The sequence below is a fragment of the Lepidochelys olivacea genome, assembly GCF_965140295.1.
Source record: "Lepidochelys olivacea isolate rLepOli2 genome assembly, chromosome: 8".
Taxonomy (NCBI): Eukaryota; Metazoa; Chordata; order Testudines; family Cheloniidae; genus Lepidochelys; species Lepidochelys olivacea.
The window spans coordinates 95391380-95410530 of NC_140418.1; the positions used below are offsets into that span (position 1 = coordinate 95391380).

Below are 19151 nucleotides of genomic sequence, written 5' to 3' on the forward strand. Positions count from 1 at the left end.
AGCTCATTTGTGGGCTATGGTCCGATTGAGTATCCAAGTCAGTTTAAAGTTCAAACCTTTTACACATTAAAACAGCCCAACTGTTCCCTTATGAAAACTCCATGTACTTCTAAATTAGAGCGCTTATCTGATATTGTTTACTTCTATTTGAGACAACAGCTCAAATGTTCTTAGGTTAGCTTTATTAGGGATAGGTAAAAGCAGCTTATAAGTAGAATGAATAGAAGCAAATCTGTGAAAGCCTTTAATTAATTTAATCAGAGGGACAACGATGTGCTATTTATTAACTGGTAACTTTCCATCTAAGGCCTCATTTAACACAAACCAACAGGAAGGTTATGCAGTTCATTCTTGCAGTCTAATCTTTCTGTTCACTACTACTGCTATCGTAGGTACCTGTGTAGAAGAGCTTCACTGTTAGTTCCTCTAGCAGAAGTGACTGATTCTTCCCATGGGCTAACAAGTAGTTGAAGGGTACGGGTAGATAATTTTGCCCTTCTAGTACCTCTCCTCAGAGGCTCTGTAATGCTACCCTGTAAGAGAGGGTAATGGAAGCACAGAACAGCTACTGTGTCCAAGCTCTCAGCCCGTCACTCAGGGTCTACGCTGTAGTTGACCCTTCCAGCCCCACTCAGCAGCTGTGCACTAGGGGCTCCAGGTAGCGCTGTAGATGTTCTGCCTCAGGCAAACGTTTGAGTTCTCAAGCCTGCCTGAGCTCCAGCACAAGCTGGACTGTCCACATTGCTGGGTTTAGTGCACTGGCTTGGTTACGTGTGGTTGGAGGCTCGCTCCCAGCTTCATTCAGCGCAGCTATACCTTAGTGGGGCCAGGACTCCTGCTTGCTGTCCTGTACTTGGTCTAACCTCCTGTGTACCTGAGTGACTTACTTAGCCATCCACATTGCTTGGACAGGAGAGGAGACAAGCACCATGCAAGTTCCCTGGGTGGTGGATGCCCATTCACAATGCTGAATACAACGGTTAATCTCCTGCCATTTTACACTAAGACGGTTGAGTACACAGATGAACTCCAAGCAGTGGCATACATCTTTTATTTTAAAAAGACACCATTATCAAATGGGCTGTTTATAAAACTCAGAATAAATATTTTCAAGATACAAATGTAAAAACCCCAGTACTATGAAAGCTTTCTTTATAAAAAAAAAAAAAAAAACTGGTAATGAATTACAGCATGTTAGTTCAAATATATAAACTTCCCCGAAGGGAGGACCCAAAAGGAGACCAGTTAAAGCAATACAGGAGGTCGACATTTACACTTCAACTTTCTTTTGCTCTTTTTTTTTTTTTAAAACTAACAAAGCAGCAGCAAAAACTCTAACTTTACAGATTAAAATCTGATTAAGCAAGCAATTAAACTAGAGGTTGCAAGCTTGACTAAGAGTAAACTAGGGCCTATTTGCCACACTATTAGGCTACCTTTTGGGAGAGCTAAAGCTCCAAAGAGTGTCAAACTAGATGAGCTAGCCCTGAGGGGGTCTAGTTGAAATCTGAGGAGTAAAGAAAAAAGCCCCCCCCAACAGTGCATTTGGTTACAGAGATTCTGGTTTGGCCAAACTGACGATGCAAGTGACTACACCATAAAGATCACTTTTGTATTATAAATGTTTACATAAACAATGCATTGTGGGGTCAGGGATTGTAGTGAGAGATAAACCAAGCCTGGCTAAACTACAGATCATGTCCATTAGCTTTAATGTACTTCCTAGGAATTCATACTGCATTCATCACTGGGGGATTGGTTGTTACCACCTGATCCCTGCTGCGGGGGCCTAGAGAAGGTGAAGTGATGGTTTCAGTCCAGTTCCTAGTGGCCAGAAGGCTGTATCCCAAAAATAATCAGAACTGACCCTCATGTGGTTGGTCTCAGCTAACGAAGGAAACGGTCCCCGGACAAAGGGCACTATGCCTCATACACAATCTCTGGACCTGCAGAGAGAACCTCCCCACACTGAGTGATCCGGGCATGGGGATGGTGTGGCCAGGGAGGAGTGCTGTGGAGGCAAAGGACTGCTAACTAGGAGACCCAGAGGAGGCCTGGGCCAAATTCCTGCTGTTGCCACAGTGGGGCTAACTTCCTGATGTTCCTCTCTGATGGGTTTTCCCTGGGGGTGGGCGGTAATTCCCTCTCCAGACCTCACCTGCCTCAGCGGCAGCTAGGTGGGGGAATCCATGGCACTGCCCGCACTGCTCTGTTGTGCACAGAGGCCTTCACTTTGCACGTTTCAATGCCACAACTGCTGGAGCGGGGGTTGTAAGGCACTTGGGGCTCTGCTTGGAGGAAAGACGCTATAGAACGATCAGAAAACAAGAGATTTTACTAGAAACAAAAAAAATTAAAATTCCTGCTGGGGTTTTTGGCTAATCGCAAATCAGAGCGCGAGGGCCCTGTGCTACGCCTCCTGGAGGATCAGTCTGAGCCCGAGGGGGGGACTACAGTGGCTTTAAGGCACATTTTGGACCCTGATTGGGTGTTGCTGCCAAGGCTGAAACAGCTTAGGCAGCTGAACTGCCTATGGGAGACTGTGCCAGCCAGAATCGCATTAATGGCAGCCCCTACAGCTTCACCCACACCCCTCACTCTCTGCACTAGGGGATCTAGAGAGAGCCACATAAGTCCAGTTCCTGAGCCAGAGGAATTGTCCCCTTGCCAAACCCAAGGCTTTCACGGCCCCCTCACTGCCACAGATGCTCACAGGGGCTATAGCAGGAGGGAGAATCCGTCCCCGAGTGCAGAAAAAGGAAGAGGTGGTAACACAAATACCCACAGAATGCTGCAGAGGTAACCAAGGTACCTAGCAACCACAGCTAAGAACAGTGAAGGGCTTGCTGACCTGGTGCAGTAAATACACCTTCTTCGGTCACCCTCAAACCACTTGACTGACACTGAGTTTATAACCTTGCTGCTTGATAATAGAAACAAAATATGCTTACAAACTGGTGGGCAGGACTTCTTGCCAAATGTCGCCCTGCTAGAATCCATATGCAGTAAATTAGGAGGTCTTGTGGAAGGGGCCGGGGGTGATCTCATCCTCAGGGTGCTGGGATTGAGCATTTCCAGACACCACAACCCTTGCATTTTAGATGTGTTATGACTCCCACCTGCAAGCAATTAGTGATTCTTATTCCATCACGATCAGCCCTGACCGAACTGGGAGTAGTGGCCTCAGCTCTGGAATCTGGAAAGGTGATGGTTTTGGAATGTGTCTTTTTTGGTGTGATGTCAGTTTCGTCTCAGCAGGGGCGCCTTGTGGCCATGGGCACTGTCCTCACTTGTAGTTGGAAAAGTGCTTGTCATTTTCCAAACGTCTGCTTCTGCAGCAGATGGCGATGGCCGCTGCCCCTTTGCCAGCGAGAGCACTCATTACCACGCAAGTGTCATCCACGGCATAGGCGCCAAGGGTGCCGGGCCCCCAGGAATACGCATTGCATCCTGTCAGAGTCCAGCCTTCATCACAGGACACTGCCACCTACCAGGAAGAGGGATGGAATCACTCTTTGTGGGGAAATATTAATATGGGTACGATTGAGAACTGGGGTAAGCAGGGACAGCTCCATTTATTTCAATGACTGGAGTGATGCTACGTAAAGCAGCTTTGGGGGGGGGGGTTATGAAGAACCGTTAGAATGTGGTAAGAACGATTTCAATAGACAGCTAGCAAAAGGATTCTGAAAATACCTACTGTGATTGGTTCTGCCATACCTTTTCTTGGAAGCCCACGGGTGAATGTTCCTTCACCTGGCATTCAATGCTGGGGGCGTGGCAGCAGGAAGCATGCAAGGTCACGTCCGTTCTACCTACGCATTGGTGGTGTCCGGTCTCCATCCTTAGAACGGGTCTGACGTTGTCACTAAACTCTCCAGCAAGAGAATGGGAGCTACAACCTGCCAATAATACAGAACGCTTCCAGGTGAATGCTCAGAGCCTGCTCTTGTGAGCAATCAGTTGTCAGGGAAATAAGTTTCTCTTAAAAACATGAAGCAGAAAATAGCATGGAATGGTGCAGGGGCAGCATCTCTGCCAACGCACCTAAAACTGGGTATGAAATGCTCCCGGATATCACCAACAGAGGCCACTCCAGGGTGGACAATGTCAGTCAAACCAGCATGGCGATTGTGATACATGGGCAAATACACTCCAGAGGGTAAGACGAGACTCAAAAATTGTACTTGTGACCTAAGCAGGGTGTTTAATTTTGAACATCAGGGCTAACAGATTATTCATTTTGCAAACCACCAGAAATCCAGGAACTGGAACCCACAAACAACAGCGAGAGGTGCTCTGAGCCACTGAACCTGTCAGCATGCTAAGGGAATGTGTGTGTCACAATCTCCCATACAAGGAGAACATGAAGTACTGGGAACAGAAACTGAAGTATCAGCTAGCTGCTTAGTTTAGGAACTATCAAACCAGCCTATACGGCACAAAAATAAGACCACGGATATAAATTAATCCAAGGACCTCTAAGTACTTTCTAAATATTCAACTGAACTTCCCAAGTGAATGTAGTAGGATTATTCTGATTGCACAGGTGACTAGGCGGAGAGGGCGTTTGATAAATTATAAGAAGTTGGAATTAACCCTAAGACTCCCAAGAGTTCCTTTAAATTGGGTATCTCACTTATAAACAGAATGGGCTGGTCCAGCCTCATACAGCAGAGAGTAAGGTTGGATCAAGTACTGCTGCTCTAGTTGTTGTCAGCAAGACAGCCTACCGTACCAGTCAAAACATGGTTCTCCTTGGAGCAGCCCACTCCAGGTGTCGAAGTACCATCTGCAGTCTGGGAGCTGGTTTGAATCTGGCAGTCAGCTTTGGGCCAAATGCAACACCTCGCTATAGCGTAGACACCATGGCCGCCAAATGCATTGTGAGCCACACACTGCTTCCTGCCTCCATGAACCTACAATTCAGAAGGCACCATTGTAAGGCAACGTTTCCGACGTTTCTAGTCCCTGCTCACGGAAGCTGCAGGAGCCTTGAGGTTGTTCCCCACACACACTATTTGCTAAGGGACAAATCCGACAGCCCTGATGGAGACCAAATGCCTCTGGAGTGCTGGAAGGTTTTGTCTGCGTAAGGCCTGATGGGTGGGATCTTCAATGGACTATTGGGTCCTAGACAGAGGCCTAGATGCTAAGATATTTAGGGGCCGGACTCCCACTGAAATCAATGGGAGTCAGGCACCTATGTACCTCCTGAGGAACGGCCTGAGAGATTTCAACAGGACATGAGATGTATGAGGGCCAACTGCAGCACCCCAAACCTCCCCGCCGTGGAGCATCACCTCAATACGCTCTCCTCGCCGCTTGCCGTTCGTGGAGAAGCTTGAGCAGCTGAGCATCTCCTCGTTCCCACTGCAGCGCACGACAGCTGTCGCAGAGCGAGTGGACCCGGACGGGGCAGACCACACGGAGCGGCAGTACAACTGCTCACCTGAAAAGGGACGGCTCAGTCATCAGTTCCGGGCAGCAGGTTTGCTTCCCGTCGATGCCGCATCTTCCGGAGCACATAGAATGCTCCAGGGGCCGCGTTCAGTCACGTGAGTAAGTAAAACGGCAACGAGCAGGTTCGGTTCTGCACCAAGCAGCACGTATCGCTGACCACAAGAGGTTTCAGAATGAGAGCAAGCCCCGCTGCGCTCTCTACGTGCACAGACTCCCTGCCAACTTCTGAAAACCGGACCCTTCTGCCCTGCCCCAGCTCTGCCTAGTCCCCCCAAGGCCCCGCCCCCTGCTCTGCCTACTCCCGCCAAGGCCCCGCCCCCTGCTTGCTCGCTGCTCTCCCTCCTCCCCCTTCCAAGTCGCTTGATCCTTTCCTCCTCCCTCCCCCTGCGCAGCTGGGCTCCCTTTGCTCTGGGGCTGGGATGGGAGCTGCGGCCTGAGGAGGAGCCTGCTGCCTGCCTGCCCACGAGATGCAGGTAGGAAGCAGCCTCGGCTAAGCAGGGACTGGTGGGGGTTGATGACCTGGCGTCTCATCTGCCACTGGGCTTTTGGTGTCCAGTCAGTACATCTTTTCAGTCCCCTTTCTGACTAGACTTTGTGGTTGAAAACCAGCCACATGGCAACCCTACGTGACTTTCTTTGCACAAATCCAGCACAGTCAAGTCACTAGGGATAACTTACCTTAGGCCTACAATGCAATTAAAAACACGCAGCTGGCCCACGTCTGCTGACTCGGGCTGGTGCTAAGGGACTGTTTAATTTCAATGTAGATGCTCTGGCTCAGGCTGCAGCCCAAGGTCTGGAGCCCCCGCACCCCAACATCTACACCATAATTAAACAGCTGGCACGGGCCATCTGTGTGGTTTTCATTGCAGTGTAGACGTATCCTTAGAAGAGAATTCCAGCCCCTAAGTGGGTGTTGTTTCAGTCATGCACAGCTCAGCCTTAGTACCACGGCAATGCTGTCACCTTGAGCCTCTCCCTTGGCTGCACATCTGCCCCAGGAAGCGTGCGTGACTTACCTGCCATGAGTTTGCTGGGCAGTCCTGCCACTCTGTTGGGCGTGACCAGCCTCTGGCCTTCAGGAAACCAAGCCTCATTGATAACGTTTTTGGTGGAGAAGTGAATTAGCCTTTGCCTCAGCTCAGAGAGCGTCAGAGCAGAGTCAGTGTTCAGAACCATGGCTGCGATGCCTAGGAGAGACGCACACACGCCATTTCGATTTTAAAATGCGGATTTGAAGGTGAGAATGCATATAGAAAGCCCTGGAGAATATACAGGCAGGCAGCAGCGTGTCTGCTTTAGATTACACCTCCAGGTGCCAGGTCTGCTTACACCTGGCAACGCCATTGCAGAATTTGTGTCACCAAAACCAAGTCTTCATTACACTTGTATTTGCACTGCAGCTATGTCAATTCAGAACCAGGCACATTTCAAAGGGGGATAGAGACCTGACCACCTACCATGGATCATCAGTTTGAACCCAGGTCTCTCACACTAAAAGCAAGATCTTCTACTTCCCAGCCTAGCCCCTACTAGCTATAGTCAGCTCACAAGCCTCTTTTGTAGATCAACCACTAGCAGGGGACAAAGACCCATACTGAGATCACGTGAATGACATGTGCACTGTCCTTGGAGCAGACATACAGGAGTACCTGAGGCTGTGATCGTCACATGGTGTAATGAAGAGGGAATGTTGGGAATATTTTTATGATGCCTATGCATGCCTCAGTTTCCCCCTGTGCTTTGCACTGCTGTGCACGAACAGTGAAGGTTACACAGCTACTCTTGGGATAGAACAGAGCACATTAAGTGTTGAGTCACATAACTGCTGGGGATGGTATGAATGGGTCATCTAAGGACTGGCTGAGACCAACCCATATCAATGGAGGATCCAGAAAGAGAGTGGGAACCCCAATGGCCAGAACATTCATAACTAGCAACCAAGAGGGAGGAGATTTTCCCCCACCCCTCGCCAGGAAGCAGAGCAAAAGCCGCAGCTGGCGAACCAAGGGAGAAGGTGCCAGGTGCCTGGGTTAAGAGCTGGCCTTTGGAGACACACACACAGACCTGGGGCCAAGGACAAAGGGACAGAGACTGGGAGAGCAAGACAAGATGGCTTTCACCACGGCCAAGCCAGACTCTGTCTTCACCTTTTCCTCTCTTTGCTAACCAAAGGACTGTTCGATGCTGTAGGACAGGTGCCAACTAAATTGTTAGCTTGTTTTGGAGAGCCGGCCTAGGGTGGCTGCAAATAATCACGGCACCCTGAAGGAGCACCGTACAAGCCTCCCAAAGGAGTCTGGCTTGGATGGATTCACTGCAGGAAGCCATGGATCACTGGCACCTACAAGCCCAGTTGCAGAGTCTCGGAGGCCACGGGCTTGCCCCTGTGGCTCTGTCGGAGTCCTTGGGGCCCAGCCCACGAAAGGGGTCACTGCCAAAGGGGTCACTGCCAGGCTGGGGGATGCACCAGACGCTGTGGATCTGTGACACGTGGCTACTGGGTCACTGACGACACTGCACCAGATGAGCTCTCCATTCGGGACTGGACCTCATCACACCATGGATATCATGCTGCCCCTTCAGTCATACTCCAGTGCAGCGCCGGCCTTCCATTTCACCCTGCGATTCATCAGGAAAGAAGGAAGTTCTGCTTTGCAAAACCAATATTCTCCCGACGGGATCCCACATTTGAGATCCTTAAACTTCACCTCCAGGCAGAAACATTTCAATGCACAAGCTCAGGTTTCTTCTTCATTTAATTCTTCGCTGATACACAGCAGCCTGATGGAGGGAGGTGCACGAGGAAAGAATCATATAGGGAACCACAGGTCCCCGCAGCCTCCTCTCCACAGCATCAGCTTCAAAACCAGTTCACTCCCCTAAATGTTCCCATTAAAAATGTTAGTGACCTAGTATCGAAAAAACCTGTTGCCATCTGAGACTATTTTCCCCTAACATAACCTGCCGCCTAATTGAAAGCGTTCTTTCCTCATCGTAAACGTTTTCTCTTCTTCCCCTGCCTGTTCATCCCTTAGGGACCCATACGCTACAATCCCACTAGGACAGAGCGTGTGTATTTATGGTCTGAGATGGAAACGTGTTGACAGTTAACAGCACTCAGCCTTGGGCCAATGAATCCACAAGACACATCACTATTAGATCACAGCACACAGCCGGGCATTTCCCACTGCTTAATCAGGGCACAGGCATGGATCTGCATGAAGCTGCTTTGTAAGGCTGGAGATGGGGCGGGGGCAAAAACTGATGTACTGATGTAGATGGACAGCACAGGGAGGGCCTTGCCCGATGTGGCCCAGATGCCACAGTACGTCTACACTGCAAAGAAAAACCCACAGCACGGGCCAGCTGAGTCAGGCTTGCAAGGGCTTAGGCTGTGGGACTAAAATTGCTGCACAGATGTTCCCATTTGGGCTGGACCCCAGGCTCTGAAATGCGGTAAGCAGGGCGGGTTTCAGAGCCCTGGTTCCAGCCCGAGTGGGAACGTTTACACCGCTATTTTTAGCCCCCAGCCTGAGTCAATTGACCCAGGCTCTGGACCTTGGTGCCATGGGATTTTCTTTGCAGTGTAGATATACTCACAGTCCATACCAATGGTAGTTCTGGGCCATGGCTGTCAAATAGTGTAGCATCAGGCCATGCACTGACTGCTTGCAGCCTTGTGTACTGTAGTTTTATCTTACGCCTTCCCCTGGGGCAGCATGATGCCTGTTTTGTCTGTGGGGCCCCACCTACACTGCATGACTCTGGTCACCTTCCAGCAGCCTCAGAAACAAATCACCTGACTGCAACCAAGTCCTGCCTTGTCTTTACTACAAGAGACACAGCAGTTGTTACCTGAGGGGGATAAAACATGGCTCCGCTTTGCAGCACCGATTAGTATATGGCAAAGCCTAGAAGCCCCAGTGGAGATCAGGCCTCCATTGCGCTAGGCGCTGTACAAACACATAAGAGGAGATAGCCCCTGCCCCACTGAGCTACATAGACAAAGGACTATTATCCTAGTGTCACAGATGGTGAACTGAGGCACAGAGAACTTAAGTGACTTTCCCCAGGTAACACAGGAAACTCAAGTCCAATGCCGCCCCGCTCCCGTCCGAGGAGCTAGGACTCATGTTTTAACCACACCCCCGAAGTGCGATAGAACCCAGTTCTGCCCAGGTTGCACTTGTGCTAGTCAACGTAATGTGCTTTGCTGGGGATGGTTCATTTTTACCCTGCTAGGCACACGGTCACAGAACCACTACTGCTTGATGCTACTGCTGCATTTAAAAAATACAATCGATTCACCTGCCACGTGTGCAGCAGCTTGGGACGTCCCGCTCTGGGAAGTGAAGCAGGTGCTGCAGTCGCTGGAGGCCCCTATGATATCGTCGCCCGGGGCAAAGACATCCACACACCGGCCAAAGTTTGTTCCTAAGGCTCCCATGGAGGTGGGCTGGTCCTGGAAGTCGGTTGCCCCAACAGTGATCACCTGAGGGTTAGAGCACAATACACGAGTCAACTGGGACGTCAGCAGCGAACGGATTGTCCATAATTGCATTAAAAGTCCCAAACCAATCCACCCCAGCCTGTACAATTCCTCCTGCTCACCAGGGTGAAAACTATTGAATAATGTTTTGCCTTCACAGGAACACAAAACCACGCCCCTCCTTCAGGATTAGAGGAATTGTAAATGACTAGGACGATATAATTCCCCAGGGAGACTCAAAGTTCATTGCAAGGGTGGGGATAACCAGGAGCCCAGAGCTCCTTCCAGCAGGAGCGATGTGCTTCGGGGCCCCCTCCCCACACCAAACAAACTGCGGTGGGGACTCTGACCCATAGCACGCTTTGTCCAAAGGGCAGGACATTCTACACCCAAAGAAACTTAGGCACAGATGGGGTGACATGCCTTGGTCAAGGCCAGACGACAGCAAACCTGTGGCAGAGTCAAGAATAGAAGCCAGGTCTCTCAGTACCCACTCAGTCAGTGAAAGCAGTGTCCTAGCCCCATACCTCTGGTTCAGACGCAGGTGAGTACAAGCAGGCATCCTCCTTGTAGTTGCCAGCTGCAGCAATCATTACCACTCCCGTCTGCACCATCAGCCGACAAGCTGCATTCAAAACACGGCTGTAACCTCCAGCAAAGGGGAGCAACACCACCAAAGGGGTGTAGGGCTGGGCAGTCAGGGTCTTCTTGATAAACTCCAGGCCTGTTGATCAAGCACAGCGGACAGAAACCGATCACAGAAAAGGACAGCACTAATGACTCACTCGCATCCTGCTAGCTGGGAAGTAGGGGGTCAGATTCAGCTCTCCCCTCCAGCTGGAAATAAGCAAGATCCTTTTCCGGAAAACATCCTTAGCAATAAAATACAGGGAAAGAGACTCGGTGACTCAGCAACTGTTGCTCAGTACAGGCGAGCAGGCTGATGGGATGAGTCAACAGAACCCCAGCAGAGGTGCTCTCCGGGAGGGGCTCTCCTTCCAGTGAGGTTAGGAAAAGCGGTTAACCCAGCGAGTGCACCCTGTCACAGAGTGTTCAGAGGCACATCACAGTGAGGTGCTAAAGGTCAGTTTCAAAAGAGCTCAGCAGATTGGGTGTGGGGCACTTCTGAAAATCCACTTCTTAGGTGCCTAAATGGGAGTTGAGCGCTTCTGACAATCTGACCCCATAGGCCTGAGCCAAGTGCCACAGGAGCCAACGGGCGTTGGCTTTCAGTGGGCGTTGAATCGGCCCCTAAAATCCCAACTGTCCAATCAGGCTCTCATGAGTTAGACACTACACACCTCAATGGTTCTTACTCACCAATCAGGGTCCCGCTGACCGTGCCCTTGCCTTGGCAATTCAGCACCCGAAGGCTGCGAACGCTGGCTCCCTTAGCCACGCCAGCGTCCCTCCCGCTCACCACGCCGGCCATGTGGGTTCCGTGGCTATCGCACTTGCTGGCCTGCCAGAGAGGGGAAGTCAAGCAAGGCAGCGAACGTTTCCAGAACCATCCCATTCACTGGCACCAATACACACACTTGGGGCCCAATCCTGCAAACACTCACACGCACGATAGTGCTTCCACTGACGTCAATACAGAGGGACTCATGCATGTTGGTGCATGCAGGATCAGGCCCTGTATTTGCTACCACCATTCCTATCATTACACTTTTATGCTATTCTCTAGCGTATTAGCCATTTTCAGTGATACAGCTGCTAAGTAACACAGGAATTGCTCGCGGGGTCAGACCCATAGTCCATCTAGCCCAGTATCCTGTCAAGACAGTGGCTAGCAGCAGATGCTTCACAGGAAGGTTCAAGACGTGGGACAATCTGCCCCCCATGAAGGTTTGATCCTGATCCCTAGTAGTTAGAGACTGGCCTAACCCCTGAAGCATGAGGTTTTATCCCTTCCAAAATTCTTTCTTTGCATTAACTCTGGATAATCTCGTTATCCATATAACCATCTAATCCCACTGAAGGCCCTGGGCTGTGAACTTGAGATGCAGGTGTTCTTAGCCTTTGCTCTCTCTTAGATTTGCTAAGCATAACACATAATAGTGGGCAGAGTCCTATAGAGAGGGGTGGCAATTGTGCAGGGTGCCAACATGCTTCTGTTGCCCTGGGTTTGGGATGCTCACATTACTCTTATGTCAGCTGGGCCCCATTCCAATCACTACAACCTGAGCTGTTCCTCTCACAGGCAATGAGAGCCCAGGACCCTGACAGAGCCCACAGGCTCGCTCACCTGTCTGTGAAAGCGCGTGCCGTCCTCCTCTGGCACGTTCTCGAAGTCCGTCACAAACACTCTGCCCTCTATCTCCCGATGGTTGCTCTGGATGCTGGTGTCTAGCAGGTAAACCTCAACCAGATCTCCTTTATCTACCAAACACAAGCCATGGCACAGTCAGTGTGAAAGGCAGCAATGCCCTCAGAAAGCACACACACCGTTATGGCCAGAGCAGTCGTAGCTGTCATCAGCCCAGCACTCTAGCCGATGACACAAATGTTTTCTGGGCACTGCCATCTTACAAACCACATGGCTACATTTTTACAGCCAAGTTATCAATTCCTGCAAACTGTGGCTTGCAAGGGAAACAACAACAAACAATGCATCCATCCAGGTCCTATATAGGGCCCAATCCTGCAAACTCTGCATGCACACAGCTCCCACTGACTTCCAGGGTAGTTATGCAAGCTCCCTGGCCCCCCAGAACCATAGCTATAGCAGTTTCTTCGGTTCTCAACTCCATCCTCCTAAGGACGCGCACAAGGCGCCAACGACCTGCAGGAAGAGCAGGAGAAAACAATGTAGACCAAGGGCTGTGCTCCAGATGTTGCCAACCTGCCCTGTCCTCACATGGTAAATGTATCCCAGATTTGGAGGGGAAGGTTACCATAGACAGTTGATTGGCTCGGCCCCCTCCCTAGCAAGCCACGCCCCCTCAAAAGCTCAGAGTGCCAAAGACACCAACAAACTCCCTGGAGAAGAGGACATCGGTCCCCCTGGGGTAGGAAGAAAGGTTGTGTCTGAGATTCGTGTTCTCTCACTTTTCTGCACACACTTGGAACTACATTTGCACAGGTTTCCTACCTTCTCTGCATGCATTTGGAGGGTTCAATTTTGCCCCTAGAAATCATCTCCTGCCCCATGAATTCTCCTTTAAAATAAATTCAAATAAGGGGGGGGGGGAGAGAAGAGCCCTTACTGGGAGGGTTATATTCGCCAGACTTGTACTGTGCTGGGACGATCCTGCCGAGGTTCCAGGGAATGCTCTGAGCAAACACGTAGGAGTCCTCTTCAATGTAATCAACGTGCGGCAGCCGCAAAGCCTGTGCAAAAGAAACATCACAGAGAGATGGCATGGACACACCCTAGCTACTGAGTACTCGGTGCACACCACGCAGAACAGGAACAACGTGGGATGCGCTCAGCTGTTCTATCTAGCAGCTTCCTTGCACTGGGCCAGGGAAAGATTGCAGCTGCCCAAGGCAGGTGGCTTACTCTCTCCTAGGCTCTGATGCTGCACGACTGAAGCTGATGAGGGCTGAGTGCTCAACTGGTCAAAGCCCAACCAGCAGGATGACACACCCACAGAGCTTTATTTGTCGAATGTGGGGAAAAAAAACAACCTCAAATCAATCCCAGATTCAGAGCTGCATATTAGGAGCCAAACGATCTGTGGGTGTAAACTGATGCCCTGGAGTCAGCGGCGCTGCACCAGTTCACAGCAGTGGAGAAAGTAGTCCTCAGTCCGAGTCTGAGAGCAGGGTTTGTTACTCCAGGCATTCCAGCTCTATTAGCGCCTGTCCCGTAGCTGTACTAAGGAAGCCTGCACAAGGGACGAAGAACTGACACCGTGGGAGACGGGGCCATGCCGTAGGCTCGATTTCCAGTGAGACCTGGCTCTACGACTGATGATGGTCACAATGAGTTTCACAATATTCTTGATGTGCCCATTCCGGACTGTCCAGCCCCACCCACATGACCAGTATCTTCCACTAGGGTGGGACAGCTCCAAGCAGAGGTGCAACCACAGACAAAATGCTGGTAGAGAGCAGGAGCCTCCTAATGCATTGAGGTGGCCACTTACAAGATACTAAACTGCCAGCAATTGTCCCTGTAGCTCCAAGGTTGTGCCCTTTGTAGCCCTTGCTAGAACACATGTACACATGTACCACAGTGACCCTTCGTTCCTGGGAGCAGTGCTGGATGCAGCTCCCTGCAGAGCTCATCAATGCCACTTGCTCTGGAAGGCACAGAGGGGTTCCTAGAGACATAGGAAGGATGGTCTGATGGCTAAGGCACAGATCTGGCTGTCAGGGAATTCGGGTTCTAGGCTTTGCTCTACCACATTCATTTACTAATTTCTGTGCCTCAGCTCTGTGAGGTTCTATTCAGCAAAGCACTCTGAGGTCCTCTGGCAGGTGCAAAGGGGAATTACAGAGACCCGTGCCAGGCACTCCCTCTGCCAGGGGTGGCTGTGCTACCTTGGGAGCAAAGGGCTGGCCTCAGACCTCAAACTCAAGTCGCTATGTGGCAACACGCTCACACGACCCCTGACAGCATGACGGACCACATCTGCAACTGCAAAACGATTGTCCTAAAGCAGCGAAAACAAAGAACTTGTGAATGGCCCAGGCTCCTAAATCTGTAGCAGCCCAGTGAAGAGAGAACATAAAGTAAAACAGCTCCTTAACTGAATTTCTTCTCCTGGGGAAATCCCATGTTCTTCTCACAGTCACCTCCGCAGAAGAGGAGCACTGTATTGCCTCTGCTTAAGTGCAAGTTACGCCCACGTGCTCTTTGATCAGCGAAGACGTATGACTAGCAGCCACAAGTCTGTAACCAGCCATGTGGGTGGAGTACCTGGGACTTGCATCACCTTGGATTCCTGATTGGATCTACCTTACTTTGGATTCTTTCCGAGTTTTACAGACCCACCATTTACAATTTGTTTCAAATATCAGTGAGATCCCACAGAAAGCAGCAGGCATCGGAAAGCAGGTATGCAAAATCAGCACAATGACTTTTGTCAGATTGGGGAGGGACAGTCAGACCCAAGGTCCACCTAATCTGGATTCTGTCTTGAAGAGTGGCCAGCACCAGATGCTTCAGAGGAAATTACAAAAAGCCTCATGCAGGCAGTTATGGAATAATCAACCCACAGGAAAGTTTCTTCTTTAAACCCATAAATTAGAGATTAGTTTATGCCCTGAAGCATGAGGATTTACAAACCTTGCAAACTTTTGGATGGAGAAGTGGGTATTTTAATCCTTACTCTTGCAACTCTAGATGTTCTCACTATCTAGACAGACAAACATTCTCTAGCTTGTATCCTTTTACTTCCAGCATATGCTGCTTTCCTTGCCTTTCAATCTACATGGTTCTTGCCTCAAACAGAATTGTTACCACTGGGAAAAAAACCTACTCTCCACACTGCCTGCCCTACCCCAGATGCCTCCGAACAGAAAACAAAACCAGTGCAGGCTGAAAAGACAGAAGTGCAACATCCTCTTACCATATCCAGCACATCACTGCTCATCTTTACAAGAAATCCCTGGAACAGATCCTGGAAGATGTGAAGGATTTTGGTTAGGTAGCCATGCTTCGCTGCTCGAGCTTGCAGCCTGCGGATGGTTCTCTCTGTCTGGGATTTATGAGTTTCCTCCTTCAGCACCACTATGTACTGCCCGGGTAATCTCCACATGTGCTGAATTTAAACAAGCAGAAGCAGATTTTTCAAAGCCATGCACCTTCACAGAGCAAACACTGCTGTTCAAATTCTCACTGCAAGCTCAGTCACTTGAGCTGTTACTTTAATCAGCACAGCAGAGTTCATTTTGTAATGTAATCTACACATGATCTGAAGGAAGGAACTGGATGCAGTATTGTGAGCCCTAACTACTCAAAAATCATGAGATTGGCTTCACAGTCCTGAGATTTTTTTAAAAATAATTTAGGTTTTCTTTGGCTTCTGGTTTTCGAGTCTGCAGAGCCCACGTGGATAACATTTCCAACTGTCCTCTGCAACCGGAAGGGCTAGAAACTTACAAAACAAAAGGGAGATTTTTACATCATCACTTGACTCCAGGAGCTGGGACTTGAAGAAGAATTTACAAGAGCTGGCAACACCATGAATACACTGAGCCTGTATTATTCTCATGGAGAGGCACTGAGCTCTCGCAGCTGCAGATGAAGTAGTCATGGGGAGATGCAGGTGCCAGGTCCATTCAGAGCTTAACAGGGGAATGAAATACCCCACACTTCTCATTAAACTGCATGGACACAGTCGCCACAGCAGCTGCATTACACTCAGAAAACATCTTACCAAGTCCCCTAACAGTGTGAAATCACCACTTCATCATGGGGAGGCAGAAGGCAAGAATGGGGGTTAAATGGACAGCCTAGCAGGTCAGCAGGTGGGACACCAACCCAGCCCCATCCCATATGCTCAATTCCACTCTCAGTGACCAGAACCCTCCCACACTCTCAGGACAAGCCAACCGCCCTCCTGCCCAAATTTTTCTGTACCTGCAGCTCCCTGCATCACTTACCAAACCCTCCCCTCCTCAAGGGGAAGAAAAGGGTCCCCCCAGAGCTCTGTTTCTAAAGTCACGCAGTTGGCTCTAAAAGGGCTTAAGAGCCTGCTCCCGAAAGAGGTAGAAAAGAAACTACGAGGCCAGGTCCACAGCCTAAAGGCACCAGCCCATCGTAGCTGCAATGAGTTAGCGCCACAAGTCACTGCCTGCCCCCGCGCACCAACGTGCCTTCCCAAGCATGGCTGCTTTGCAACCCCGCACGCTCCACAGCGCAAAGCCGCTCTCCAGAACAGGGGGCGCATGGCTTTATTTATTTGATTTCTCTGGCTGTCACAGGACACAAGAGACGCTCAACGGACACCCAGGGAGCTCACACCAAGAAGGTGGCATGGGCCCATCCCTCTTGCCATCCCCTGGCACCGTCGCCTCTCGCCTGCTGCCCAAGAGGCTGTAGGCACCGTCTCTGCCCCTCCTTTATGCCTTGATCCACCTGATCACCACCACAACCCAGCGCTAACATAGAGACCTTTTATCAGGAGGTCCCGCAGGTGGGCAAGCAGCGGTGCAACTAGAACCAGCAAAATTCATTTGATTCTTTACAACAGTTTGTTTTATTCATTTTATCCGCGGGGGGGGGGGAGAAACTGTCCCCCTGGAGGGGGAGGCTTGGGGGAGAATCAGGTCCTGCCCTTGCGGGGGGGCAGCCTCTCCTGGGGGAAGTGGGGGCTCTTACCCCTGAGGGATTGGAGGCCTTGGGGGTGGGAAGAGAGTTGCCGCCTGCCCAGCAGCGCGGGAACCATTTTTACAGTGGGGGGGCTGAGCCAAACTGGTGTATGATGGAAACCATTTCAAGCTAGGGCACCCCTCCTTCCAGCACTTATGGTCTCCCCGCCCCCCGAGGGAGTCGAGTCCTGCCCCCAGAAGGAGAGGGGGGTTGGGGGGAGGCGAGTCCTACCACGGGGTGGGGTTGCAGATTGAGCCTCGCCCCGCAGCGGCGGCCCCAAGTCTCCTGCCCCACGGGGCCGCTCAGGTTTGGCCGCACGGCGGAGAGGGGGGAGCCCAGGCGCAGGGGCCAGGGAAACGGAGCCCCCCCCGCTCCCGCACGCGGCTAAGGGACTTGCCCAAGGTCAGCCGAGGAGCCAGAGGCAGAGCCAGAAAGCGGCTCCCCCGGCCTCGCCGCTCAAGCTCCCCTCCTGCACCAGGCGGCTCCCCGGCCCCGTGCCCGCGGGCTCCAGCCCCCTTGCCCGCGACCCAGCCCGCTCTGCCGCCAGCCCCGACGCCGCTCGCCTTGTTCGTCCTGTAGAAAGCGGCCGAGCCCAGCTGCCTCCCGACCTCCGTCTGGTTTTCCTCCTCCGAGGGGAAGGACAGCGCCAGCTCGTCGTCCTCGTCGTGCTCATCCTCAGCGGCGGGGCCCGGGGCCAGCAGGGCCAGCGTGCCCAGCAGCAGCAGAGCGCGGGGGCAGCGGCCCATGCTCCGGGGAGCCTGAGAACCCAGGGAGCGGGGGCCGCAGAGCCTAGAACCCGTCTCGAAGGCGCGAGGCGGAGCCGAGAACCCGGCTCGCGCGGAGCCTTTGGGGGCGCGCGCGGGCTGAGCTCTGTGGGGACCCCGGCAGGGAGCGCGATCGGCTCCCCCGGCTGCTCCGGCAGCGGCTGAGTCGGATTCGCGAACGGCGAGTGCTCCCCTCGCGCACACACTCGGTGTGGCCACTTCCCCCCCCCAGACTTCCACGTGCTTCCCGAAATCTTTTGGGCGTGGATGTGCCGGATCACGCCACTGTTGTCCCATCGGACCATTCCAGCTTGTTAAACATTAATTGGAGTTTTACTTATCCATTGAGATCAGGTTTCTGCCCCTTTTTTCTTTCCTGGCGTCATATTACAGGATTATTTAAGAAAAAAAAAAAAAGAATACCATTCACAGCTTGAGGAAGAAAAATGCAGATTTTTCTGTGCATGAGCCACTGCAAATACACAAAGGAGAACAGTCTAATTAAATGCACCTGGGCAGTGATTGCATGTAATAGACGTTGCTGTATTTTATACTTGTAATGTGCATGCGGTTTTATGCACACATATTACAAACTAGCAAACAGTCCTACTGTGGGTTATTGTATTGCTACCACATACAAGAAATAGCTGATTCCAGTTCTCCAGCGTATAATAAATTAACATTTTCCCAGTACTTTGATCCTAGGAAAGTATATTTTCCAAGGGCAACTCAGGCGTATCACACAATTGTACTGAGCCTAGCCACAAGTAAATGCTAACATTAAAACAGCAACATACACAGACATATCAAATTAGCCCAGCTAGGGACAAAGCCTCCTGACTGCAAGTCCTATAAATAAAACAGAGCATGGGGAAATGAATTTGTTTTTTTTTTTAATTAGCTAGCAAAAATAAAGGGTTAACAAAATCCATTACTAGACCACACACTCCTCCAGACAAACCATCCAGAGGAGGGGCAGCAGTTATGTGGACATCCTGACGTCCCACAAAAGACACAAATAGTAGAAGCTTTGGAAAAGAATCAACCTTAAAACCAGCTAGTACAGTTCTGCATGATCCTCAGGGCAGGGATTCAGTGCTTTGCTTGTCACACATCACCTACTTTAAAAACCTAGGATTAAGGCAGACAGAATAAAATGGATGCT

The 19151-nt window shown here is 50.9% G+C and overlaps 1 protein-coding gene across 1 annotated transcript; it reads right to left on the reverse strand.

Moving 5' to 3' along the window:
- Nucleotides 1-249: 249 nt before the first annotated feature.
- Nucleotides 250-18291, reverse strand: PCSK9 (proprotein convertase subtilisin/kexin type 9; the record flags this gene model as incomplete). Its single annotated transcript, XM_084637189.1, is given in 13 exon segments — nucleotides 250-3487; nucleotides 3721-3902; nucleotides 4739-4919; nucleotides 5304-5452; nucleotides 6483-6653; nucleotides 9775-9958; nucleotides 10483-10679; nucleotides 11276-11417; nucleotides 12204-12337; nucleotides 13165-13288; nucleotides 15478-15669; nucleotides 17786-18079; nucleotides 18082-18291. Coding segments are annotated over 13 exon segments (2361 nt in total). The 3' UTR covers nucleotides 250-3286.
- Nucleotides 18292-19151: the final 860 nt, after the last annotated feature.